A 25861-nucleotide genomic window follows, 5' to 3' on the forward strand; every position below is an offset into this window, starting at 1 on the left:
CATGATCTTGGCTCACTGCAACCTTCGCCTTGCAGGTTCAAGTGATTCTCCTGCCTCAGCCTCCCAAGTGGTTAGGATTACAGGCGTGCGTCACCACATCTGGCTATTTTTTTTTTATTTTTAGTAGAGACAGGGTTTCACCATGTTGGCCGGGCTGGTCTTGAACTCCTGACCTCAGGTGATCCATCTAACTCGGCCTCCCAAAGTGCTGGGATTATAGGCATGAGCCACCGTGCCTGGTCAGGAAGTGATGGATTTTTAACTTCTAATATCACCCACAGTATGCAGCCCTAGCCCCGCTCAACAGAATCTTTCTCTAGACAAGAGCCCTTTCTGATCTTCCCCAAAGACTATTCAAACAGGCACAATGCTGGCCCCCAAAGGTGGCCAAAACTTACTTCAGTCCTAAACTCCAGAGCTACACTTGCATTTCTGGGCCCTCACCTTACCTGGCATCTGCTTCACTGTAGTACTCTCTGGCCACAATGTCTTCAAACAGCTCCCCGCCGGTAACACTGCAACCAACAGAAGCAGAGGGTCAAAGGCAGAAAGCGTTTCTTGTCCAACCCCAATGTCCAAGAAGAAACAGGGTCACCCTGTAGAACGGCTTTTAGAGAAATCACATCCCAACTCCCCATGCATTTCATCTGAGAGCCCAGAACACACTTGATCCTTCGGTGACACCCGGATTCTCCTTGAGGTATCATGGGCCCTCCCTTCCTTCTGGACATTTGTTTCCAAAATCCACAGATTCACTAATAGGCAGAAATGAAGATACAGGGATCTAAGAGAAAGCAGTCAACCTACCCCAAAAAGCACAGCTTTGAGACCAACACGAACACTAAAATATTGCTGCCCAGGAAGGACAGAGCTACTACTGAAGCTGAAGAGTAGTAATGAGACCAATGACACAGAGACCCAACCCTGAGAATCCTGAAGAGGAGTATCCAGGAGGTGAAGAGCCGCTTTTAAGACATTAAACCACAACCAACGTGGAGGAGAGACCCAATCCAAAGGAGCCTGGCTTACGACTAATGAAAGCTACCTCCGATTTCTCAGGATTTTTAAGGTCATGCAAAGAGCTGTAGTTTATTTCTCCAATAAGGACAGCATACTGAGAAATAAGACAAAGGCATCTGTGCAAGTTGTGCTGCTGAACAGAAGTACGAGAGGAACGCAGTCCTGGGGTTCAGAGCCCTGGGGGGAAGCTGGGGGAGCATGGAGACCCCTTGTGGGGAGGCAGCAATCTGCCCCAGTCAAATCCTTTCCCTTGGCAAAGGAGAGGGCCCTGGGCAGAGGCTGGAGAGCCTGTTTAGGCCTCTTCCTGAGCCTTCATCTCGAGCCAGCTGGAGGGAAAGGCCCCCACACCCTCAGAAAGTGGCACTTACAGGTCAAACACGAGGTAGTGAAACCCTTCTTCAGAAATACTGTCATGGAGGCGCACTGCAAGAGAGGAGATGGGGACAGAGATTAACAGAGAGAAAACTCGGAAATCCTAGGCTTCTCCTTCTCAGCAGCCCCACCCCTGCCCCATCCTGTCAGGCTCACAGGGCTCTCCAGAAGGAGCAGTGCGGGGGAAGTGGCGACGTGCCCAGCGCCCCCCCAGTGTAAAGCTATGCGGCCTGGGAGCCAGAGCCCAGCACTCTGGTTGCCACCTCAGACTCAGGCAAAGAGAAAAGCTTCATGGCCAAGAGGTCAAGATGGAGAAAAGCCGAAACCTTCCCAGAGGGCTGGTCTCCGAGAAGGTGGTCCTGGGCTATGATGCAGGATGGTGAGATGCGGCGTGGGCAGCACCTAGCAATGTTGACGGCAGGGGACAACAATGACCAGATGGGAAAGCTGGAGAGCTCTTCCAGGGCAGTAAATGGGAGCAGAACTAAGGGGAGGGGAAGAAGGTAGAAAGGCAGAGCTCAGCAGGAAGGCACGCGGTGCAGGATAATGGATGGTGAGCCTGGAAGGCCACGCGCACATTCAGGCAATGAGGACAGTAACAGTGTATTAAGTGCTGACTATGCCAGGCCTTGTGCTAGGCTCTTGCATACATTACTGATTCTGCAAGCATTTACTGAGCGCCTACTGTTTTCTGGACCTCATGCTGGGTAGAGGGATTCAGACACGGTGCCTGCCTTTGAGGAGTTTATGACTCTTTTCGACCACCTGAGATGAATGTTATTCCCATTTTACAGATGAAGGCACCAGAGGCTCAGGGACACAAAGTCTCTTGACAAAGGCCAAAGAGCTTCTAAGTGGTGGGTCATGATGTGAATCCAGTGCTACCTGACTCCAAAGACTGTGGTCTACACCACTGCTTCCCATAAGAAACGTGGGACAGCCCCCATATCCAGGCAACAAAGCTCTGGCATCCAAAAGAAAGACTGCTCACAAATGTCCCTAAAGCAGCATCGCGTACAGGTTCGGGAGGGTACTGCAGGGAGAAGACTCGGGCGATGCACCAGCTGCGAGAAAAGGCTGGCAAGCGGAATCCCTCCCCGCTCTCCGCCTCCAAAGCTCTTGGGCAAAAAACCAGCCTAAAGTCTTCTGAGGTCTCCTCTTCAAGCTTCTGCCCACAAAGCCACCTCTGGGTTAAATGCCAACCCCTAAGCATCATTCTAATGCAGATACGACTCCGCTTTGGCTGACTGTCCCTGTCCCTCCCCTCACCTGAACTCTCTTGATGGTGAACCTCTGTTCCAAAGGCCACTCTCAGTTTGACCCTTGCTCTAAGCCTTGGCAGTTACAGGCACACCTCACAGAGCACTTCAGGAATGGCCTGACACCAAACCAACTGGTTCAGTGCTTGGAGACAAAGAAACCGCCATGTCTCTTCCTGGGTGGGCCCAGGCTGCTTCCGTTTCCAGTGTCACACGTTTCATCAGGGCTGAGGCGCCTTCCTATGTCCCCTCCCCACAAAGCAAGATCATTCAGAAAGCAAAATATACAACCCAGCCGGCACAGTCCCAAGGTGCCGGCCAGGGCCAGAGCCAGGCCCTCACGACTGTCTTCAAATCCCATTCCCTACCCTAGTTGATCTGATCTAGTGACTCAATCCCAAAAATCCCATCCCAATCTCAGTATTTCTGCGAACAGGATCAAAGGCAGGTGATACTTCAAACATGCCACCTCCTTAAAACATTCTCTCCTAGGCAAACAAGATGCTTCCCTAGGCCTCCAGATGACAGAGGGGGCTTTTAGGACAGGAGGAAGGAGCTAGCACCAGGCCCCTGCCTTCCTCCCACACAAAATAGCCTGGGCACACTCCATATACACTTCATCAAGTCCACTCGAAGTCCTGCCACTGCCTCCGCCCCCTCACTTGTGCACCTCTGGTCTAAGACAGTGCCTCACGCTGAGTCTTGCTGCAGCTGCTGCTCCCTTGCTTCCAAAAGGACTTTCCATTTAATTAAAAATTTGCTATTAAAAAGCATTAAAGTGTGTAATACAAATAATCCCCTGGAAATCAGCTGTCCCAGAAGCTAAAGACCAGCTCCATTAGAGAGGTGACTAACACCAGCAGCATGGGGAGCTAATGGGACAGCAGGTACGATGCTAACAACCACCCCAGAGAAGTGGAGCTGCTCAGCCCTGCCTGGACCTGGCCCTGAGCCCTGCCTCAGCCAGACCCCCGCCCCATGCCCAACACCACCCTATGCCCCATGCCACCCTGCCCAGCACAGCAAGGCCAAGAAAAGGGCAAAAGGTGCAGGCACCCACGCCTCTGCCTAGACATGGAGTCATTGGCATCTCTCCTTCTCCAGGAAGGCCACACACAGAGCCCAGGTGGGAGGAAGCCAGGGAAGGGAATTAGAAAAGAGGAGCAGCAAAGGAAGACTAATCCTTCTGGGCCACCCAGCGGAGAGAACAGCTTTGATGCGTGCCCCAGAGCAAGGTGCCCGCCAAGACAAGGAGGGATGGAGGGGGGCCATATCTGAATAAGACTGCTATCAACGTTTTTTTTTTTTTTTTAATTTGTAAAGAAATTAAAAGGCTGAAGACAAGAGGAGAAACAACTATGTCATTCTAAGTGCCTACTTAGCAGTACCAGATTCTTTTTTTTAAGAGACAGGGTCTCCTATGTGGCCCAGGGTTGGCTGGAGATCCTGGGCTTGAGAGATCTCCTGCCTCAGCCTCCTGAGTGGCTGGGACTACAGCTGTGAGCTACCATACCCTGTCAGATTCTGATAATAACAATCATAATTCTAACTAACACTTAGTTGAGCTGTCCCTGTGTGCCAATGTCATTCCACGGGCTCCACGTGCATTACTGTATTGAACCCTCATGCCGCCAGCTCTGCAGGGCAGCTACTTACATATAAATAACCCCATCTGACAGGAGGGGAAACTGAGGCTCCATAGGAAACCTGCCCAAAACAACATTAAGTGGCAGAACCGGGACTTGAAGCCAAGACAAACCAACATCAAGATTCCTGAAATTACAGAGTCACTGGGGAATCACCTTCTCAAACTCAGGCAAAGGAGCTCCAATTTGTCCCCACTACCCCTGGCCATTCCGACTGGCTCAACAATGTCCACTGGGCAGCTACCCCAAAGCAGGTGAGGCTGTACATGCTATGAATAAGAGGAGCCAGCCCTACCACCCAGGGCTGCCAGGCAAAGAGGGAAGACGGGCTTTAAACCAGCAATTACACAAATGTGTAACTAAGCACAACTGTGTCGTGCTGTGAGGCAGGAGCAGAGGGACTATGGATGCGTGCAATCAAATAATCTGACACCCAGCCCATTCCAGAGGAATGACAGGGCATGAAGGCCAGTGACGGCCAGGCCACATCCATAGACAGGAAGATCTGGGGAAAGGAGTATAAAGCATTCACTGCATTTCAGCAACAAACCTAATTGCTGTTCTTTAAAAACCATGGAAGACAGAACAGGCCAAAACACCTACAAACCTTTACTTGATATTTCATGTCTTCAAGGACTGAGACAGCCACAACCCAAATGTTGTGGCTATTTCCAATTCTTTAAAAACCACCCAACAAGATGCCACATTTTAACTAACAAATCTTTCTCCAAAAAGCACTGAAAAAGTGTCACTGTTAAAAATATCTGCAGCAATAACAAGTGGGAAGGAGGTCCTGTTGCCATGGGGGCTTGTGGGGGACTGAGCTGCCCCTCAAGAGCTTGCTGTGGCAGGGCTCCCCCCACCCCCACCCTGGAGGCAGGGATGTAGGAACTGCTCAGTCATGATTCAGTGTTTCTTTCTTTTTATTTGTAACTGTTTCTTTGCTACACTCACTGTTAGCTGAATGGGCCCTGGGCTCAAGGGTAAATGGCCAGGCTTGAATAACTTGTGAACTGAGTCAAGGCTGGGGGTCTTGGAAATATTACTTCTAGGAGCTGGAATCTCCATTTTCATCATCTCCCTTCTAGCCTCCTTTCCTGGCTGAACCCTTTCATAACAACTCCACAAAGGGACCCAGGTAACAAAACAGAGGCAGGCACAACAGAGTTAAATAACTTGCCAGAGGTCACAGTTAATAATGAGCAAATCCCAGATTCAAACCCCAAATCTGGATGTGACTCCAAAGCCGCAAATCTTGGCTTCTCCAAGTACAGACCAGCAGGCAGACCACTAGAATGAGCATCACCTGGAGACCCAGGTCCTACTCCAGACCTCCTGAATTGGAATCTGAATTTTAACATGATCCCTGGGTGAGTCATAAGCACATAAAAGTTTGAGAAGTGCTGCTCTAAACCACAATGCTAGACTGTGATAGAAACTGCTGGGGCAGCTCAGCACGAAGGAAGACAGAGTCTATTCATCGGAAGACTTGAGAGCAGGGAGCAGGCAGATCACAGGTAGAACGGACTTCATTCAGACCTCAGACTTCACACCAGCATCTCCTCCGCTCAACTCCCCACTGCTGGCCACACTCCCAGCACTGTTTGGAGTTCGGCAATGTGCCTTACACCCAACAGGCATTTTGTTGTTTGTTTGTTTGTTTTTAATTAATAAACTTTATTTTCAGAGCAGTTTTAGGTTCACAGCAAAATTGAGTGGAAAGTACAGAGTGTTCCCAAATACCCGAGAGCATTCCCACATACCCCAAGTCCCTACACACACAGCTTCCCCCACCATCAACATCTCCCACCAGAGTGGCAGATTCGTTACCATCTATGAACCCACACTGACTCATCATCATCACCCAAAGTCCAGAGTTTACATCAGAGTTCACTTTTCCAACAGGCTTGTAACTCCTGGGACAGAATATCTAGCTATTAAGGGGAAAACTAGGCATGGCTGACCCCTAGCACCAAATGCCCCATCTGAATTCCATGACTCCGAGTCTGACCACAGCTGGGGCTGACCACATGCTCTCTACTCTCAGCTTCCTCGACTGTACACTGTTCTTGGGCTGGCCCGTTTGTTTCCCTTTGGGATGGAGTTCAAGAGGCCAGAGCCAGAGGGTCACAGTTCTGAAGGACGGCGCAGTGGAGAGAGGAGAGGAATAGTGAATTAGGGGCACAAAACTGCCTCCTCTCCCGCCAAAAGCCAGGTCCAGATCCATGGCAACCTCAGCTTCCTGGTCCTGCAGCTACACCACATCTCTGAGAGCCCTGGTTCCCACAGGATGCTGGAGCTCCCGGGACACAGTCCTGACTCCCCCTTTCCTCTGCCCACCCTTGACCCCAGAATTGGTCCTCGGACCAACCTCTCTAGGACTCGGAAGCAGTCATGAAATGGAAGCACAGTCTAGGAAATCAGAGGCCAACAGTGACTGCGCCCTGCCTGGCCTCTGAGCAGACAGCCAGGATGGACAGTCCCTCTGCCTGCCTCCATTCTGAGCCAAGGGCAGATGGTGAAAGGAAAGGGCTACCAAACGAAGTGAAGTCTAAGAGGTCAAAAAGTATGTATTTAATTCTAGAAATACATAAAAAGAAGGCTAGAGCTTTTTTCAGATAGAATCCTATTTTTGTCCTTCCTGTTCATTTCTAAATTGTCTTCATTATACCCTGACCCATCTGTGGTCAACCCGCCCACATGGTGGATGATGTGGACATGGTTCTGCCTCCTGCATCATCGACCCCTGGCCACTGTTCTCCTGCCTACATGAGGACAACTTATCATTGCTGTACCAGTTGGTCATAAGGAACATAAAGGAAAGGACGTTACCCTTCTCAGATACTGAGACCCAGGACTGTAGCATCAAAATGCTTCTGTGCTTATGGGTGGCTTTAGTCACGCACATGCTTTTTCTGTCTGTTCTGGAACTCCTAAGTCAGAGATCACAAGCTTGCAAGGCCTACGGGGCCCAGGTGGGCAATGCAAACGTGAGCTCATAGTGGGTCACAAGGACAGTGGCCAGCGGGCTGAGGGGGCAGCCACCATTCCCCACAGCTCCTTCTAGACATGCAAGAGCGGAGCCTTCTGATTGGAAAGGCGGAGCAATAGATTTTTTTTCTATTTCAAAATGTGAAATCTCGTTTTTAAATATTGGCAAATAATAAAAATATTTTTAGACTACTGAGCCAGCCAACAAAAACATGCCTGAATCTGTGACTGCTGTTCTAGGTGTTTCTCTCTGTGGGCCCTCTCCTACCCAAGGCAACATGTCAGTCCCCACTGTGCTGTTTTCAGGTGAAGGCCTAACCTCAGAGACCACCTAGGTGCTCCTCTAGTTCTGAGGCCAGGAACCCACCAGCTGAGAGGTGCTCGCTCTGCAGAACAACACACTGCACCAGGCAGAGTTGATCGCCACCAGCCATGCCAATCTGCTTCGGGTGTAATCCAAGCTGCTGACTGCCATCTACAGAGCCCTGCACGGCTGACGTTCTGACTAACTCAGAGCTGCTCCTCTCCCAGTGGGCTAGAGCAGGACCTCAGCCCTTCCACGACAGGGTTCACTTATAGCATTCTAGCCCAAGACCTGGGAAGCCAGGGGCTGGGAAGCTCTGAAGGAGGTACCAGCCTTCAGCAAGTCACCTCACAGCCCTGGCCGCCAACAGAGCAGAGCAGGCGGCCTCTGGGACACGGTGGGAGCCCCAATATTTAGGCCATGCCTGAGGAGCACAGAACACGTGTTGTCTTTTGTGATGACTCAGGGCTTTCAGGGAAAACCTAGGAGATGCACCCTGCTCTGCCTCAAGTCAACACTGGGGCTTCTGCTCAGACACTGCAGCTAGCACAGTTTCTGTCCCTTCTGCAAGGAGCACCAAATCAGGGCCAACGCTTTTGGCAAAGACGATTTCAGCTGAACAAAGTAAAACTGAGCCAGAGTGGGCTGAGGCAGGCAAAGCTCCTCAGGCTTTAGCACGACCAACAATGTGCTCTTGTCCCCCAGTCAGGGTGGGAGCAGGGAGAAATTCTTTTTTTTTCTCCTTCCCCATCTGAGTGGTTCCTGCCATCCCTTCTTCAGAGAAGCCAGGCGGCGGGGAGGGGGGGAGGGGGGCGTGGGCAGCTTGTTTTCTTGGCTCTGGGGAATACAAATGGGAGCACCATGGAAACCCCTAGAGTGTGCAGGACACCGTGGCAGTAACAAAACTCTTTCAGGTCCACAAACAAAATCCTGATCCTTTCATGAGGGCTGTGGATGACCCCTGGTGAGGGATGCTGGCAGGCTAGGAGCCCGGAACCTCACACGCTGAGGACCCTGGACCTCAGCCCAAAGACAGAAGGAGAAAGGGAAGAAATAGCGTCTGAAACCTATTCTGATGCCTCACACCCCAGCCCTGAGAAGCGCCGCAGTGATGCAGATACTCAGGTCTCTAAACTAGAATGCCCCAGAATTCTGAGACACAGCTGCTATCCTGCTCATGCAAAAACAGACACCAGGTAAAGACACAGACAGAGGTGATCCCACGTACAAAAGCAGTGGATGTCTGCTCTTCCTGCTTCTACAAAATACCCACAAAATGCTCTGTGCCCAGGCACTCACCGATGTTTGGATGTTTCAGAAGTCGACATATCCGAGCCTCACGTTCTAGTTTCTGGTGATCTAAAAGCAGAAGAGAAAAAACAAAAGCCATTAACCATCCACGCTCCTTGTGGTCACCTCGTTATTCATATTCTTTCAGTTCTTAGGTACCAACTATGCACTTGCGATGATTTGCTGAAGTAATGCAGCAAGTCATGGCAATCCTGGAGACTGTTTTCTTTTCATTTTAGGGTCTCACTCTGTCCCTCAGGCAGGAGTGCAGTGGCATGATCACAGCCTCAAACTCCTGGGCTCAAGTGATCCTCCCACTTCAGCCTCCCGAATAGCTGGAACCATAGGCACCAGCCACCAGGCCTGGGCCAGATCGTTATCATGACCACCTTTTCCAGATGAGAAAATGACTCAAGAGGCTGCACATTTCAAGTCAGTGAGCAGGAGAGCTGGGATTTGAATTCAGGTCTTCAACTAAAACTCTGGTGCTCTTTCCACTACGACAGGGTTTCAGTGGCCCAGTGTCTACAGTTTCTTTCGTATTTTTTCTTTTTGAGACGGAGTCTCATTCTGTCACCCAGGCTGGAGTGCATTAGTGTGATCTCAGCTTAATGCAACCTCTGCCTCCCAGGTTCAAGTGATTCTCCTGCCTCAGCCTCCTGAGTAGCTGGGATTACAGGTACACACCATCACCCCCGGCTAATTTCTGTATTTTTAGTAGAGATGGGATTTCACCATGTTGGCCAGGTTGGTCTCCAACTCCTGACCTCAGGTAATCCACCCACCTCAGCCTCCCAAAATGCTGAGATTACAAGCGTGAGCCACTGCACCTGGCCCAGAATCTTTTTCTTGTTAGGAATACTAATAATAGTTAAGTTATACTGAGCACCTAATACATACTTGGCACTGGCTAAGGGTTTTGCATATATTCTCTACATAGTCCTGATGACAAGCCTGAAACATAATGATGCTGATAAAAAGATGCTGATGATCAAGATAATGATGACTTAAAAAAATAATAGCTAACATTTATTCAGAGCTTACTTTTTTTTTTTTTTTTTTTTAAGATGGGGTTTCACCCTGATAGCCAGGCTGGTCTTAAACTCCTGACCTCAGGTGATCCACCCACCTTGGCCTCGAAAAGTGCTAGGATTACAGGCGTGAGCCACCGCGCCCGGCCAGAGCTTACTTCTACACCAGGCAGCTGCCTCTTTTAATTTATCCTCATAACACCTCTAGGATGTTGGCATTATTATGATGCCCATTTCATAGAAAGAGAAACCAGGACACAAATCCTGCCTCTCCCCAGGGTCTTCTTGGCCACCACTGCTGCGAGCTTTGACCTATTCACATTTAGACCCTGGGATTACTCAGTTTTGGTGGAATAATCAGAAATCCATGAGTCCCCAGATCCAAGTGAGCTGCGTGGGTCAATTCCTTCCACAGGAAGGCAGAGCTCCAGTATGTGGGAAGAGAGGATGCTACTCACAGCACGGAGGCCTCACAGCCCTCCCCCACTGTCCTTCCCTCTTTCTACTTGCTGAAATCCAGCCAAAAGTCACCTCCTTCATGAAGTCTTCCCTGCTCCTCCCGGTAGACTGTGACTTCTCCCTCCTACTCCACCCCCACAATTTCCCAATGCACTTCTCACGATTCTCACATCATATATTACATCAGTTATCTTTCAGTTGCAAGCTCTCCGAAGGGTGGGGGTACCTTTCCGGGTAGTGCTTTCTAGAGTTCTTTCTGTAAACAGGGACTAAATAAGGGTTTACCAATAACAACAGAAGTAGTCATAATGATTGTTTACTAAGCATTGACTACATGTCAGGCAGAGGCATGGATTACCATATTTCATACCTATAGAAACTCTGTGAAATAGGTATCTGATTAGCTCCATTATATTACAAATGAAGAAACTGAGGTTTAAAAAGACAGAGTAACCTGCCTAAGGTAACACGGACAGGCAGTGATGCAGGTGGTCTGAGCCTAGAGCCCTCTTTCTCCACCCCTGTGCTATGATGACTGGATAAAGAATGATGAGAATAAGGCCAGGCGTGGTGGCTCATGCCTGTAATCCCAGCACTTTGGGAGGCTGAGGTGGGCAGATCATGAGGTCAGGAGATCGAGACCATCCTGGCCATGGTGAAACCCTATCTCTACTAAAATACAAAAAATTAGCCGGGCATGGTGGTGTATGCCTGTAGTCCCAGCTACTCAGGAGGCTGAGGCAGGGGAATCACTTGAATTCGGGAGATGGAGGTTGCAGTGAGCCGAGATCATGCCACTGCCCTCCAGCTTGGTGAAAGAGCAAGACTCCGTGTCAAACAAAACAAAACAAAACAAAACAGAATGGTGAGAATTGAGTCAAGACTCCAGGCTTTGGAGGGGGTCCAAAAGGAAGAGAGTCCAGTTCATCTGAATTCTCCAGGCCCGTGCAGGTGCCTTCATATCCACAGCTGCCAAGTTCTTCCTGTCTCCCTGCCTCTACCCTAAACAGCAAAAAGCCTCTGTAAAACTTCCCGCGGCCCTCCCAATGATCTCATCAGGTGAATGCTATGATTGTCCACATTTCTAGATGATGGAAGAAATGGAAGCCCAGGGAAGTTAAGTAACTTGCCCAAGATCCCACAGCAGGAAAGAGATAGAACTAGGATTCAAACCCAGGCCTGTCAGTTTGAGATAATGTAGGGATCATGGACGAAAGAAATTCACATTTATTGTTTCACTAACCAAACCCAGCTTTGTCCTAAACTTTCCCTCTAGCAACAGCTCTACTTTGTGGAAGGAGGTGGGAACAGACAGAGATTAGTTCCTGCTGCCCAGCTAATCCGTCCCAGCTGCCAAAGATCTGGGTCCGGCCTTCCTCCCTGTCCCTGGGTTCAGCATGACTACTGACCAGGATGCAGCCAGGAGAACCCCAGGTAACCCCCAACTCCCAGATCACCTGGCATCCCTTGGTCCCAGGCACAGGGATGTGGCCAGCAAATTCCAGAAGTGGGGCACTCAAGGAGGCTTCAAAAGCCTTGCCTGCTGGCTGGGGGGCTTGCTTATTCCAGATCTGGCAGGATGTTGACATGACCCCACCTTCCATCCCTGGACTTGAGATGGAGGTACCAAGCTAGCCAGCCCCAAAGTAACAGACCCATGGCCCTCTCTCTAGGCATGCACCTCTCCACCCTCCAGCCTGTAACTCTCGGGCTTGGTTGCCTGGACAGGTGCAGGAGAACGGCATCTTGCAATGCGGAGGTGGCAGCTGAGGGAAGGCCCAGAAGATTAATGTTTATCTCCTTCCTTAAGTCTCTTACTAGCTAATGGTTACAGTCCCACAACAGCAACACACTAAAAATAAGGGCACTCTGGCTTTACCAGTGACTTTGAGTGAAGAGGAGAGAGACAGACTCAGGCTCTCAGCTCCTCAAAGGAGCTGCCCAGCGTCCAGAGGGTCCTCATTAACCTCTTTTCAGCCTTAACTCCAAGGAGCTGAGCCCCATGTTCCCAGCAAGGCCCAGGTCTTCTCTGAACCCCAGGACTGCACCTTGGTCCTCATTCTGATTCTAAGCCGTGGAGTATGGCAATTAACAACTCATCGGTTTTGGAGTCAGACAGCCCTAGATTGAGCCCAACACTGCCACATCCGGCAAGCTATTAAACCCACCTGAGCTTCATTCATTCCTCCAAGAAATATTTACCGTGGCTGGGCATGGTGGCTCACACCTGAAATCCCAGCACTTTGGGAGGCCGAGGCGGGTGGATCACGAGGTCGAGAGATCAAGACCATCATGGTCAACATGGTGAAACCCCGTCTCTACTAAAATACAAAAAATTAGCTGGGCACGGTGGCGCGTGCCTGTAATCCCAGCTACTCAGGAGGCTGAGGCAGGAGAATTGCCTGAACCCAGGAGGCGGAGGTTGCGGTGAGCCGAGATCGCGCCATTGCACTCCAGCCTGGGTAACAAGAGCGAAACTCCGTCTCAAAAAAAAAAAAAAAAGAAAAAAAAAAAATACAAAAATTAGGCAGATGTGCTTGAACCCAGGAGGTGGAAGCTGTAGTGAGCCAAGATCAGGCCACTGCACTCCAGCCTGGGTGATAGGGCGAGACTATGTCTCAAAAAAAAAAGAAATATTTACTGAGGCCTACTATGTGACAGGCACTACTCAAGATGCTATGAAGACAGAGGTGAATAAAACAGACAAAAATCCCTGCCCTCATGGAGCTGACACTCTAGTGGGCTGTGTGTGGGGGAAGCACAGACAATAAAAAAACTCAATGGCACATTAGATGTCATGGCGAGTACTGCGTAGAAAAAGCAGAGAAAGGGGAGGTGTAGATTTATGTAGGGCGGTCCAGGAAAGCCTCAGTAAGGAGGTGACATTTGATTAGGACCCAAAGGAGGTGAGACAGTGAGTGAGGCACATTATCTTGGGAAAGAGGTTCCTCACTTCTAAAATGGAGATAGCAAGATCTGAGGTTTAACTGAGGTGGTACAGGTTAAGAGTTTTGCATAAGGCCTGGCATATAGTTCCTTTCCAAGGGCCCAGTGAGAAGGTGGATAGGGTCTCCTGGGCTGGGCTTGTGTCCACAGATATCACCAGAGACACTGTGAATGGAACCCACAGTCCCCTGTGCCCAGGCAGATTCAGGATCTGCAACACAGTAACTGAGCCCTCCTGCCTGGCTTCCGGACTCCCCACATGGTCCTCGTTGCAGTCCTCAGGGTGGGGTATCCCTCTCAGTTTTGGTGGGGCCCACCCATGTCTATAGTCTGCAGGTGATGGGCAGCAACAGGGGTTCCTCAGAGAATGGCGATCACCACAGGAAGCGTTACTGCCCGCTTCCCTCCTCTTCCTCGCAGCCGTGGCATCCTGCCATCCCCAAGCTTTCCTCAATGAGCAGAGTGGTTTCTCCCCGCCGCCATGCACCACCCGGCCACCACCCAGCCTCTCCAGCTGTTGTCTCCTGTCTCTTTCCCCCACACTTCCTGTCCTGTAGTCACTTCCAGGGCTGGACCACAGCTGGGAAAAAGCTGAGGGTCCACTCCAGTGGCAGCAGCAGCGGAGGGGTTCCAGGATGGAGTAGTAGTTTTTAGAGCATCTTTCCTAACTGCAAGAGCATCCCACCTGGATGCAGCATCCCCAACCCCAAAAAGGGCGAAGCCAACTGAATGGACTTGGTCCATAGTGGGAGGGCCCTGGCTTGCCATCCCAAGGTGCCACAAAGGTAGCTGCCTCCCTTGAGATGCCCCCTCCTTCCAGTGACCACTAGGGAGCAGCTGGGACCTTTCGAGGTGGACCCTCCTCCAGCCAGCTTTCTACCAGGCTCATCCCCACCCCTCCCACAGCCCAGCCCCCCCTTCCTGTTTGACAACAGCCACTTCCCGCTTTTGCACAGGGCCACTTCCTGCCCGCCTGTGTGCTACTGCCATGGAGAGACCCACCCCTGCCGGCCTTGAGCCCAGCTCCAACCACAGCCCTCTGCAGGTTTTCCCCATCATGAGCAGAGGTGGCAACAGGAGCAAAAAGCAGAAGCGGCTCCAGCCCTTCCCCAGCAGCCTACCCAGGCCAGAGCCTGGCCCTGGGAAACAAGGATCCTGGAAGCCCAGCCTCTCCTGCCTTCTGCCCAAGTGCTTCAGGACTTGGTCCAAGGCACTGCGATTTCACAGGAAGGGCAGCAAGAAGTGACCAGATGCACCCAGGGAGGCAGAAGAGGAAGCAGATAGGAGGTGATAAGAGTGCAGCCAAGGGGTGCACTGAGCCTGCCCTTGAACCACCTTCCCCTCTGGCCTGAAGATAGAAGCCTACTCCAATGCCCTTTCCTTCCTCCACCAGGTTAGGGGGCCAGGGAGGGCTGGCCACAGACTCTCCATGGCCCTGTCAGGGATGGGCCTGCTGACTTAGTGACATTTTCCTAAAAAAAAAACCACAAATGCCAGCACTAGCTTCAAATAAGATCCTACTGCCACCTAAACATATAACCTTCTGTATGAGGGAAAGGATGCACATTTCTACGCTGGCTGAGGACAATCCCAAGTTCCAATCTCAAAGACATTCTTAACTTTGCAAAGAGTATTTTGCAGGTCTGTGCCTGAGACCCCAAACATGGATGTGAGATGCTTCCTGCAGCCCCACTGATTTCAGGGCTCGATGAGAGGCAGCCTTACTTGCTGCCCTCCTGAGTGCCCCTCATCTCCTTCCCAAGCAGCAGAGGTCCCCGTCCGGTCCCCTGGGCACCACTCTGAGGAGCAGAAATAAGGACAGCACAGGGATTTGGTATCATAATCCACCTTCCCCAGCTGCTTATGCACAGCCCCGGGCCTGGGGCACCAACCAGTGGGAATCCCAAGCCACAATCCCACTGACCTCACCCTGACACTGTGATGACACATCCCTTCCTCTTTGAATCTCACTCTAAAGGTGCAAAGAGTCTCTAATTAAAAGCAAAGTCCATCCACCATGTAAGAGCAGGACCATGGTTTCTAATTCCCTCATACCCGTACACCCGGTGACTAGCTAGGGGCTGTGAATACAGAGGGACGGGGCCTGAAACATGCCCACGTGAACCCCCAAGGCTCTGTGCAGTATCCAGCATCCTCCCCTTCTCTTCAACCCTCACTCAAGCAGTTTTAACATGGTGACACAAAGAGCTGAGCCCCACTTTGGCCCCTAGATCTCAAGGCAAGGGAAGCTCTAACTAAACAGGGAAAGAGGCTCCAAGAAATGCCCCACAGCAAAACGGCCCTAAATCAGCTTTGACGGTGAAAATCCCCATGGGGTCACTAGCAAGCCCCAAGAAGGCAAGGCTCTGCCTGGGACACTCTGGCCACTCTCAAGGGCCAGAAGAGGATCAGCCATCGTGTTCTCCATGCCCCCGGCAAGGCTCCCGGTGCCTGCAGCCTTTGCCCACTGTTTTGGTGACATTTCCTTCATGGTAACCAGCCCCAAGTAAAACATCCCAGGAAGCAGCCCCTAAAAATAGCTCCTCCCAGGGCAGCAGCAAGCAGGGGGGAGGGGAAAGAAAGGGAGGAGAAAAGAGGGGAGCAGATGGGAAGCTGCGGCTGCTGCTGATAGGGCCCAGGAAGCGGAGATGGTGTTGGGGAGGAGTGGCTGGAAATCTCCCCACCACACAGCCCAGAGAGGTGGGTACAGACAGGAATGGGGCCTCAGCCAGCAGCGAGGAGGGATTTGCTCCACCAGGCTTGGAGCTCAGGGCCTAGATGGAGAGGTGTGGGGTGATGCGCCAAGATTCATCACAGGAACAAAGTATCCAGAACCTGTGTTTTAAAGAAAGGCGCCAAGGAGTGGGTGGAGGCCACAAAGCCTGAGGATGCTGGGTCTGAGCCCTGGCAAAGTCACAGGCACCTGCAGCTCAAAACCAAAAAAAAAAAAAAGACCCCAGACAAAGCTTTGTGCCTTGGTTTCCCCACTGGTCCTGGGGCAGATCTGTCTGGCCATGGGCAAGATGACAAAGGGCCTCCGCAGAGAGGCATTCAGGAGGTGCAAAGTGCCCATCTCCCCCTGTCACCATCCTTTCGGCATCCATGGGATCAGGCCCTTGTTGGTCTGCCAAAGCTGTTCAGAGAGCAGCAAGCACAGAGATGGGGGCAGGAACGATCATACCCAGCCTCTCCTTCTATGTCTCCAGCCTCGGCAGAGAATGGGGTCAGCCACTCACCTCTAGGGTTTCAGCACAGCTTCTGACAATGGTATGATGCGAAGTGACCAGAGGTAGCAGCAAGAAGGCGGCTGGGGCCTCCCTGACTGAACAGGGCCACCTTCCCACCTCTGTCCCCACCGCCTGATATGGCACCCCAAGTCACTCTGGGAAGGCAGGTGAGGGGGAGGGGGACAGGCTAGTGTTGTGTGCACTAAGGCCCACAGCTCAATTTGACCGTATGACAAAAGCCACCCAGCAGAAGCCTTTGCACAGAGGAGGGACCTGCAGTCGGCTTCCATCCCTTCAGGAGAGAGGTAGAGGAGTTCTATCACTGATATGCAGGATGCCCATTTCTCTGTTTTACAGAAATTGGCCTGTTTTATCTTTAGGAGGAAAGCATGGTTTTGCAAACAGCCTCCCTAAATGCTTCCTCGAGGAAGCTGCGTGGATTTCTCTTCCTTCTCCCACTCCCTGCATTGCTGCTTCCCCCTCCCTTCTCTTTTCCTCACTTCACCCAGGTCCTTAACAGGAAAGTCTCACTTGGAGATACCACAGGGGACACAAATGTCATGGGGGCTACTCAGGCCAACACTAGGGGGGTGGGGACTCTCAGCTGGCACCATCCAGAGGGATCCCATTTCAGTCCCCAGGGCCAGCTGGACCCAGAAAGGGACAACCTTTACCCTTCTGGTGGCCAACATGCCACTACCCCAGCCACTCAGCCTACCTCAGCCTCAGACACAGACACCCCAATTCGGAGGCCCAGAATGAGGCCCCTAATCACAGAACAGCCCATGTGCACAGATGGCCACACAGCAGCAGAGGCACAATCTGGAGAAGGCTGGGCCAAGGTGTGTCTATTGAATTCCAGAGGGCATGGCAAGAGCAACTGTCACTGTTGTTGCAGATTTTAGGTGGCATCTGTTAAAGAGTGGCTCATGCCTCACCTGCATGAAATTCACTGGAGCATGTGTTAAAAATGCAGATTCTGTGGCCCCGCCCTAGACTTCCTGAAGCAGAATCTGTAGATAAAGCCCAGAAATCTGCATTTTTTTAAAACCAGTTCTCAGGGTGATCCTTATGCACACTAAAATTGAAAATCACTGCTTGGAAGAGATCCCAACAGTGGCCCTATGGTGCCATTAGTGACAAGGAAGGAGGAATCATCAGCTAACTGTCTGCCTATATCTCCCACTCTGCCTTATGCCCCAAGCACAGGTCTTTATCCTCATCTGTCCTCTCTTTCAGCAGCCGTATCAGGTCTGCAACCTGGCTCCCTGGATCAGAAAGGGGGACCCAAGCCAGTAGCAGGGAACAAGGGCTCTGGCAACTTGACTCTGAGTTTCCTGGGAGCCAAAGCCAAAAGGCAACCACGATTGGTTACACAGTCCTCTTGACCCATTCATTTAATGCATATGTGGTCAGCATACGTCAGGCACTTCACTAGGGCCTACCCATGCAGAAGTGAAGAAGCACATAAGGACCCTTCCCTCACCTCCCAGGTCCTCACAAAGAGGAAAGCTTTTGCTCACATTTAGCTTCAAAATAAGTTTCTTCAAATAGGGTGTACAGATTAAATACACTAAAGTGTTATAACGGATTTCATAACACTGCTTCCGGTAGTATCTCTCAGTAAGGCCAAGGGCATTACCCCAGTAACCATCTCGGATAAATCCATCTGGATTCCAGAAAGCAACTAGAATCCAGATAAATTGTACAAATACAGAAGTTTCTTGTGATGCTGATAGTTTTAGGGATAAATCCTAAACCATGTAGAAGAAAAGACCATTTGCCCTTCAACTGTAGCAATATGGGGGAAATGCTTTGGATATAAGCAAAGGGAGCAGGATATAAAATGTTATGCTCCGCGAGGTGAAAATCTGTATGCATATGAATAAAGATAAGAAGGGAATATGAAGATTTAAAAATAAAAAAAGACATAAGGGCTCAGGCTCCTTGAGGGGGGTGCTCTTAAATCTTAAAATAACGACTTATCATTGCCATCACCTGGCCCACTAGCTCCTGCATCCAAGCCTATTTTAAATGCCTCCTTCGGCCTAGCGGAGCTAAGCTTGGAAGCACGGGCTCCCTTAGGAGCCCAGCTCCACTCGTATCGTGGCTCTGAAGCAAATGGAGTGACGTTATGTGACTTTCAGTGACTTTATGTAGACAGGCCGGCAGACAAAGATAGTACTCAATGCACATCTGCATGAACTCCCCACCTCGCAACTCAACTGCCAATGTGGGCCTCTGAGGCCACAGTGACAAGACACAACAGTCCAAAAGAAGGCTTCCCATCTAGATCGGACCCCCTAGAAGACCAGGTGATCTCTCTCTGCCTCCTGGGCCACCTCACCAAGGATGCCAAGGATAAACAGCTTTATACCCTCTTTCTTTCTTTTCAGTTTGTAGCCCAGAGAATCACAAGAAAGACAGCAGGTAGGAAGACCCAGCAAACACAGCAAGCCCCTTCAGACCTTCACAGATGACCCTGGTGGGCCCACGACATTCCCAGACACAGAAATCCAACACCTGCGGAGCCCTAGACAGACAGACAGCAACGAGTGAAACTCAGCCCCAGTGGCTGCACCTTTATAAAATATATAGTGTAAACTGAGAGGCTTCAGGGAAGCCATGGGCCCTCACTCCCTAACCCCACAGGCACCGGCCCATGGTTACCCTGGCCCAGCTCTCTCCAGGAGCTCACATCCCCTGTGCCCAGCCCACCCTGTTCCCTCCATCTCCAAGACAGCCCCTTCCCACTCTCCCACCTCCACACAGGACTGGCTGGCACTTACACATTCTGACCCCTCTGGCTGGCATCTGCGCCTATCATCTGTGCCTCTGTCCCAAAGTCAACCTGGCACACGAGGCCACACAACAGAGCCCAGTCTTAGCATAACCATCTAGGGAGAGGGGGAGTTCTGTTTGAAGCATATACTTTTACACAAGAATCCTCTTCTTGAGGGAAAAAAAAATCAAAGAGAAATCAAACATCATCCAGTTTGGCCAGGGAAAGAAAGATATCCACTGGGAAAGATGGGACAAGGTTGAAAGGAGGTGAGGAAGGGAAAGGGATGCTATGACACAGGTCATGGAAGTTCAGGCGGGTAGGGAAAGAGTAGGAAATGAGAGCCCCAGTCAGGAGCTGCAGGAAGTCACCACATCACCTATCCTCACATCCCAGAATTTGGCTCCCAGCTGTCTCTCCTTCACATACCCCGGGGTCAGAGAACACTGGTGAGATGAGGAGAGCAAAGCATTGCGTCATCAACTGGAGACACCAGACACCAGCCCTGTTTCTGATGCACCAGCGCTCTGCTGTGTGGGCATGAGAGGTATTCAGCCTGAAGCCATGGTTCCTGCCTGCACCTTCCATCCTTGGCCAGAGAATGTCTGCCAGAGAGCCCAGCCCCTGTTGTCCACGCCCCATCCTCCCCAGGGGAGGAGGGCATTTGACTGCCCACATATCTCTATGGCAACCATCCTCAGACTCAAGGTACCCAGAGAGAAAGAAAACAAACAAGTCCAACTTTATAGGCAATGCACACGAACAGCAAGAGATGGAGCTGGATGGGAGTCAGCAATTTGTGCCCTACTAGGGGGATGGAGAGAGAGTCCCCAGCCAGGGGGTGGAGATGGCCCTGCTAAACAGGTCCCAGAACAACTGCCAACATGACAGAAGTCCACTGTCTCCATGGAATTATAGAGCTTCTCTGAGCCTTTGGGACATCTACTATGTCTCTTATCCCAGAGAAGCCCGTGTCATTATTGGCCAAAGCCCATGTCTTCCCCAGGGCATGTGTCCTGGCTCCTAATGTATTTATGGCGTCCTACTGTCCAGCCCTAATTCCTTTCTCTGCATCTCATAACTTTTGTCCCCCAGCTGCACCCTGCAGCCCTCCAAGATCTGACCTCTATACTCACCAGACATGTTCACAGAGCACTTCACACATTGCTGGATCTACACCTATCAGATGAGGCGAGTTTGGCAAGCACCCAATAGGAGGTTCAGAGAGTGTAGGTTCAAGGTGTGAAAGACAGGCCCTGACCACCCTCAGCCTCAGGTACTTGGGAGGATCTCGCAAATGAGGCCCCAAGGCCTGGGCCTTTATGTTCCTCAGACTCCGAGGCAGTGCAGTTCCTGCCCAAACTGGGCCATTGGGATTTCTAGACCATGAGGCATCACCCTCCACCCAGGACAGACTACATCTGCTGCTGCACCACCAACTTTGTAATTTGATCAAAAAAGCAATCAAGTTCATCTGGCAGAATTTGTTCCTGAGAAGCCCTCGCCATAGCAGCCTCCCCTGGTGTTTACAGATTCCCTTCCCTTGGGAGTCTGTTCTGCCGCCTGGTGGGCAGGGGAGGCTGGCTTTGTCAGAGCTGCTCACTTACTGCATTTCCATCCTAAGTCACCACGGGGGGCAAAGGGACCAGGAAATGCCTGTCGTGGCCACCACTGCCCCAAAGGGAGAGGCTCCAAATGCCCCAAATTAAGAGTTCTCCCTTCCGTGCCACCCACTACCCCCATATCCTCCACCTCCCTGAAGACAACTCCCTTGAGCCTTTAGGGGCCACTGTAGCTACCTGCATTTCTTACTTCATTCTTTGCTACCTGAGCACTTCCAGTCCCCCCACCCCGCCGCAACTCCTTTTCTGGCTTCAAAGTCCAACCAGTCTGAAATTCCAAGTCCTCTCCAAGTGCTAAAAGGCACAACCCCCAATTCCTGTGGCTTGTTCAGATGAAGCCATGGCTCTTGGAGGCACCCTCAGGAAGAGGCCAAGACAGGAACACTCACCCCGGGCAGACAACTTCTTGGTATTGATAATTTTTGCTGCATACTCCTGCGTGGAGGTTTTCTTCACACACCTGCGGACCACAGAGAAAGCACCCCTGGAGGGAGAAGGGGGAAAGAACTGGGACACGGAGCAGGGCAGTGACACAGACACACTTCAGGTCTGGGGACGATGATGCTCCCATCACCAGACCTCTAGTTACACTCACATACACGCACACACCCTGGTGCTGCGACCACCACCATCCAACCTGAGGCAGAAGGACGTGGCCACCGCAGGACACTGAACAGATGTTGGTGGCCTGCCGCCCTCCCACTCCCTCATCCAGTCCCTGGGCAAGACAACAGCTTCCACCTCAGGCTGCACATCAGGAGCGGGTGGGCGACGCTGAAAACACACACCTGCTGCATCTCTATCTCAGACAGCCCTGCGGTCCCAGCCAAGAGAACCAGGGCAGAAGGGACCAGAGAGACCCTGCCCTTCTCTAGGCAGGAACAGCTGACGGTAGGGGAAGGAGAGATTAACAAGAGGTATCACCCCCTGAAAGAGTAATCTCCCTCAACCATGGGGCAAAGTGAGGTTCAAACCCCCCACAACTGGCTTCATCTCACTGCATCCCGCTCAACTGACAGCAAGGGAAGAGAGGACACAGTCTGACATCAAGAGCTCCCCTTCCCATGTTATTTTCATTGACGTCCCCCCAAAATGGGAGCTCGCACTCTTGGCTCTGGAATCGTCTAGGGGGGCGGGCGGGGCAGGGGCTGCAGTGGCCAGGCTCGGCGCCGCGGGTGGGGGTGGGGGGCCGGGGCTGCTGCAGCGGCCAGCTCAGTGCGGAGGGGAGGGGGATGCTGCGGCTGCGGCGCGGCTCCTGGGACCACTGCAGGGGTGGGGGGAGGGGACGGGGGTGCCGCAGCACTGCCCAGACGCTGGGCTGGGAGCCTGGAGCGGCACTCGCGGGGGGCGGGGCCGGTGCCAAACAGCCCCCCCAACGCCCGGGCTCCGCAGCGGCGCTGGGGCTGCAGGGCCGGGGAGGGTCCTGAGTGCGAGGCGCGTGGGACCTGGGTTCAGGGTGCGGAGTGAGCTCCGGGGCAGCGTGGGGAGGTGGTCAGGAGGGGGCGCCTGAATGGTGCGGAGGGGCGGGGCTGGAGGGCGCCCGGGAGCGGTCCGGGGGCTGCAGTGCCCGCGGCGGCGCGCGGGCACCCAGCTGCTGCAGGGTGCGGAGGGGCTGCGGGGCAAGGCGCGAGGGGCGCGGGTCCCGGAGGCGGCTGGCGGGAACGGCGGGGGTGGGGCGGCCGAGGGGGCGCCGCAGCGGCCGGTGCAGGGCCGGGGGGCGGGGCGAGGAGCCGCATAGCGCCCGGGCGGCAGGGCAGGCGGGGGACCGCGGCGGGCGGCGGGCGGGCCGTACTTGCCGAGCTCCTCGAAGAGCTGGTAGTCGTCGGTGAAGCGGGTGCAGGTGGCGGTGGTGGCCATGCTGGCGGGCGGGCGGACTCGGCGGTGCAGCCCGCGCCGACGTCGGTGCACAGTCACCGCCGCCCGGCCGAGGGAGCAAGAGGAGGAGACGGGGCTGAGCCCGGCAGCACCGCGAGACTTTACCGGGGAGAGAGAGGGAGGGAGGGACACCCCCGCGCCGCCCGCCCGCCCCGCCCCCAGCCCCGCCGGCCTCCACCCCCCCCGCCCGGCCCCCGGCCCGCCCCCGGGGAGGGGCCTCCCGTCGCGGGTCCCGCCCCTCGCCAGAGCCGCCCGCGCTGGGCCTGGCGCGCCGGGCAGCCGAGGGGGGGGCCCTCGCTCCGGGCCACCCGCCGGGCGGACGGAACTAGAAGGTTCGCGACCTATGGGCTCATCTCGGGGCGGACGCGCGCGGGCTCTGGAACGTGCGTGCGAGGGTGCGTTAGGCGTGTAGAGGTCTGGACCACCGAGCTCTCTGGAGGGGCCCCACACGAGGGTCCCGAGCTCCCAACCCTGTCCCTAGCATGTGTGGCGAGATCCAAGGTCAAGGAGCCTGTGCGAGGCTGCACGCCCGGAGGCGCCCCCAGCCTGCGCTGAGCCAGCTTCCAGCCGCCTTCCCTCCGGCAGCTGACAGTCTAGACTTGCGCAAGCACCAGGGCCATTATTAGAAAGAAACCCTTCAGGCGCGGTTTGATCAGGGAGACCAGGCCAGGGGCAAGGATGCAGGTAGGACTCTGCCTTCCTGCACCACAACTGCAGAGATGAAAGAGTGTTCTCTATCCGGCCAGCAATGAAAGGGATGAAGTGGGAAGACTTAAAAAGGCTTTGTGTAGTGGGAGCTAGAAGAGAAAGTGGAAGGAAGAGGAAATCCCCATTTTCTTGCAGGGCACCCTCGTGCTTTTATTTTCTGACACTTACCACATTTTGTAGTGATGCAGTGACTGGTATGAGGGGCAGTAGAGCTATTGCATAGCTGTCTAAGAGTGACTTGCATCAAACTGCCTGGCTTGGATTTCTGGGCAACTCACTGACCAGCTCTGTGACCCTGGGTAAGTCACTTAATATTATTATTATTATTATTATTTTGAGATGGAGTTTCACTGTTGTTGCCTAAGCTGGAGTGCAATGGCGCGATCTCAGCTCACTGCAACCTCCACCTCCCAGGTTCAAGCGATTCTCCTGCCCAGCCTCCCAAGTAGCTGGGATTACAGGTGTGCCACCACACCCCACTAATTTTTTGTATTTTTAGTAGAAACAGGGTTTCACCATGTTAGTCAGGCTGGTCTCAAACTCCTGACCTCAGCTGATTTGCCCGCCTTGGCCTCCCAAAGTGCTGGGATTATAGGCGTGAGACATCGCGCCAGGCCGGGAATAATAATATTATCTATCTTGTAGGCCTGTGAGCATTAAATGGGCTAAGCACTTAGAATAGTACCTGGTACCTAATTAGAACTACGTTTGCTGTTATTATTTGTTTCATATTTGCCCTCCCACTGAATCGTAGGCTCCAATAAGGTGGGGCCTCTGTGCCTTTTGTTCACCATTGTACACTCAGCCCCAGACCCTCAGTAAGTGTTTGTGGGATGGCAGAGGGAGATATCACCCCTTCTTCTATCCCCACATCATAAGTTGGTGGGACAGAGGCACATAACTGTTTCAATGGGCGACAGACAGGCTGGGCAGTTTCCTAACCTGCCTGGGCAGCTGTCCCCTGAGGCCTGGGCCAGCCCCAGCTGGGCAGGGAGGAGCTCAGCCAGAGGCTGCGGCTCAGTCTTGATTACAGCAGGACGCTGCCAAAGGAGGGGGCTGAGAGGTGTCCCAGCCTCCAAAGCTGCCTTCCTGAGGGGTGGGAGAGGCAGAGCTCTCTGGGAGGGCTCCCCTCCTGTCCTGACCCAAGAGCCCTGTGAGCTGCTTTGGGAACCAGACTGCCCAGTAGGGGTGATTAGGGAATGGGAGGTGGTGAAGCCCTAAAGGAAAAGCATTAGCAGTTCTCTTGGGAGGAGGGCGGAGAGGGCCAAGGGAAAGGATAAGGTGCCAAACCATGCCCCACTCTTCCCCAGGGCAACAGGAAGTAAAATGGAGAGTAAGGCCACTTCCTATCTCAAAGTACCTGGGTGAGAGCCAGGTCCCAAGTACTAGTGTCCGGTAAAGCAATGAGATTACCTACATGGGGATGCCAGTAAGTGCTGAGTTTCTGTCATCCATCTTCAAGGCAGAAGCAACCTCGAATATCAGTTGATTATCAATGTGCCCTTCCCAAGTGCTTGAGGCAACTTGGTTCCTGACCTCCAGGCTGATATTTGAAACTTTCTATTCATGAATGGAAGGTGGAATGAGGAGATGGGGAGAGATCAGAATAAGCACAGAAGAGGGCTGCCATGGAGTCCCCTAGGAATATCCCAGGGCAAATGTAAGACAGGACTGCAACCCTGACCAGTCTCACATGCCTGCTGTGAGAGCAACAGCATCCTGGCTGAGGGGAAGGTTCAACACTGGGTGTTTCGGGGTAACCATATAAAGCACTTTGTATTGTGTCTCTAGGTAAAAAGAAGAGTGATGAGACAAATATTGGGGTGAAGCCTCGGGGGTGACTCACAGTACTATGTAAGTGAAGCTAGCTGCCTTTCAACAAATATCACTGCCTACCACAGGCTAGGCACTGCCTTTTACTTTGTGAAACATCCAAATAAAGTAGAAAATTAGAATTTACACAATTAGAAGACAACTTGATCCATTGTCTTTTTTTTTCCCCCTGAGACAGGCTCTCACTCTGTCACCTAGATTGGAGTGCAGTGGTACTATCACGGCTCACTGCAGCCTGTCTCCCGAGTAGCTATGACTACAGGAATGTGCCACCACACTCAGCTAGTTTTAAAATTTTCTGTAGATATGAGGTCTCACAATTTTGACCAGGTTGGTCTCAAACTCCTAGACTTAAGCAATCATCCTGTCTTGACCTCCCAAAGTGCTGGGATTACAGGCATAAGCCACTTTGTCCAGCCTCCTTTTTCCTTTCTATCTCTACCTCATTTCTCCCTTCCTCCCTCACTACTTCTCTCTACAGCACAGCCTCTGACGC

General features: G+C 52.5%; 1 protein-coding gene across 31 annotated transcripts in view; it reads right to left on the minus strand.

Moving 5' to 3' along the window:
* The window catches only part of CAMK2G (calcium/calmodulin dependent protein kinase II gamma), a 62587-nt gene extending 39687 nt beyond the window's left edge, over window positions 1-22900 (minus strand). For 18 of the 31 annotated variants that reach the window (XM_021676342.2, XM_064374328.1, XM_021676327.2 and 15 more), the window contains exons 1-5: window positions 22742-22831; window positions 21339-21433; window positions 8892-8951; window positions 1389-1443; window positions 450-515 (exon numbers count right to left, since the gene is read on the minus strand). In XM_021676342.2, coding sequence (XP_021532017.1) covers window positions 450-515; window positions 1389-1443; window positions 8892-8951; window positions 21339-21433; window positions 22742-22806 — 341 coding nt within the window. In that variant the 5' untranslated portion in view covers window positions 22807-22831. Of the gene's footprint in view, window positions 1-449; window positions 516-1388; window positions 1444-8891; window positions 8952-21338; window positions 21434-22741 lie in introns of all 31 variants that reach the window. The other 13 variants (XM_021676339.2, XM_064374323.1, XM_064374330.1 and 10 more) reach the window with 3 other exon arrangements.
* Between the last annotated feature and the right edge of the window lie 2961 nt (window positions 22901-25861).

This window comes from Aotus nancymaae, unplaced genomic scaffold (assembly GCF_030222135.1).
Source record: "Aotus nancymaae isolate 86718 unplaced genomic scaffold, 86718_ANA_hifiasm-v0.15.2.pri h1tg000010l, whole genome shotgun sequence".
Lineage (NCBI taxonomy): Eukaryota > Metazoa > Chordata > Mammalia > Primates > Aotidae > Aotus > Aotus nancymaae.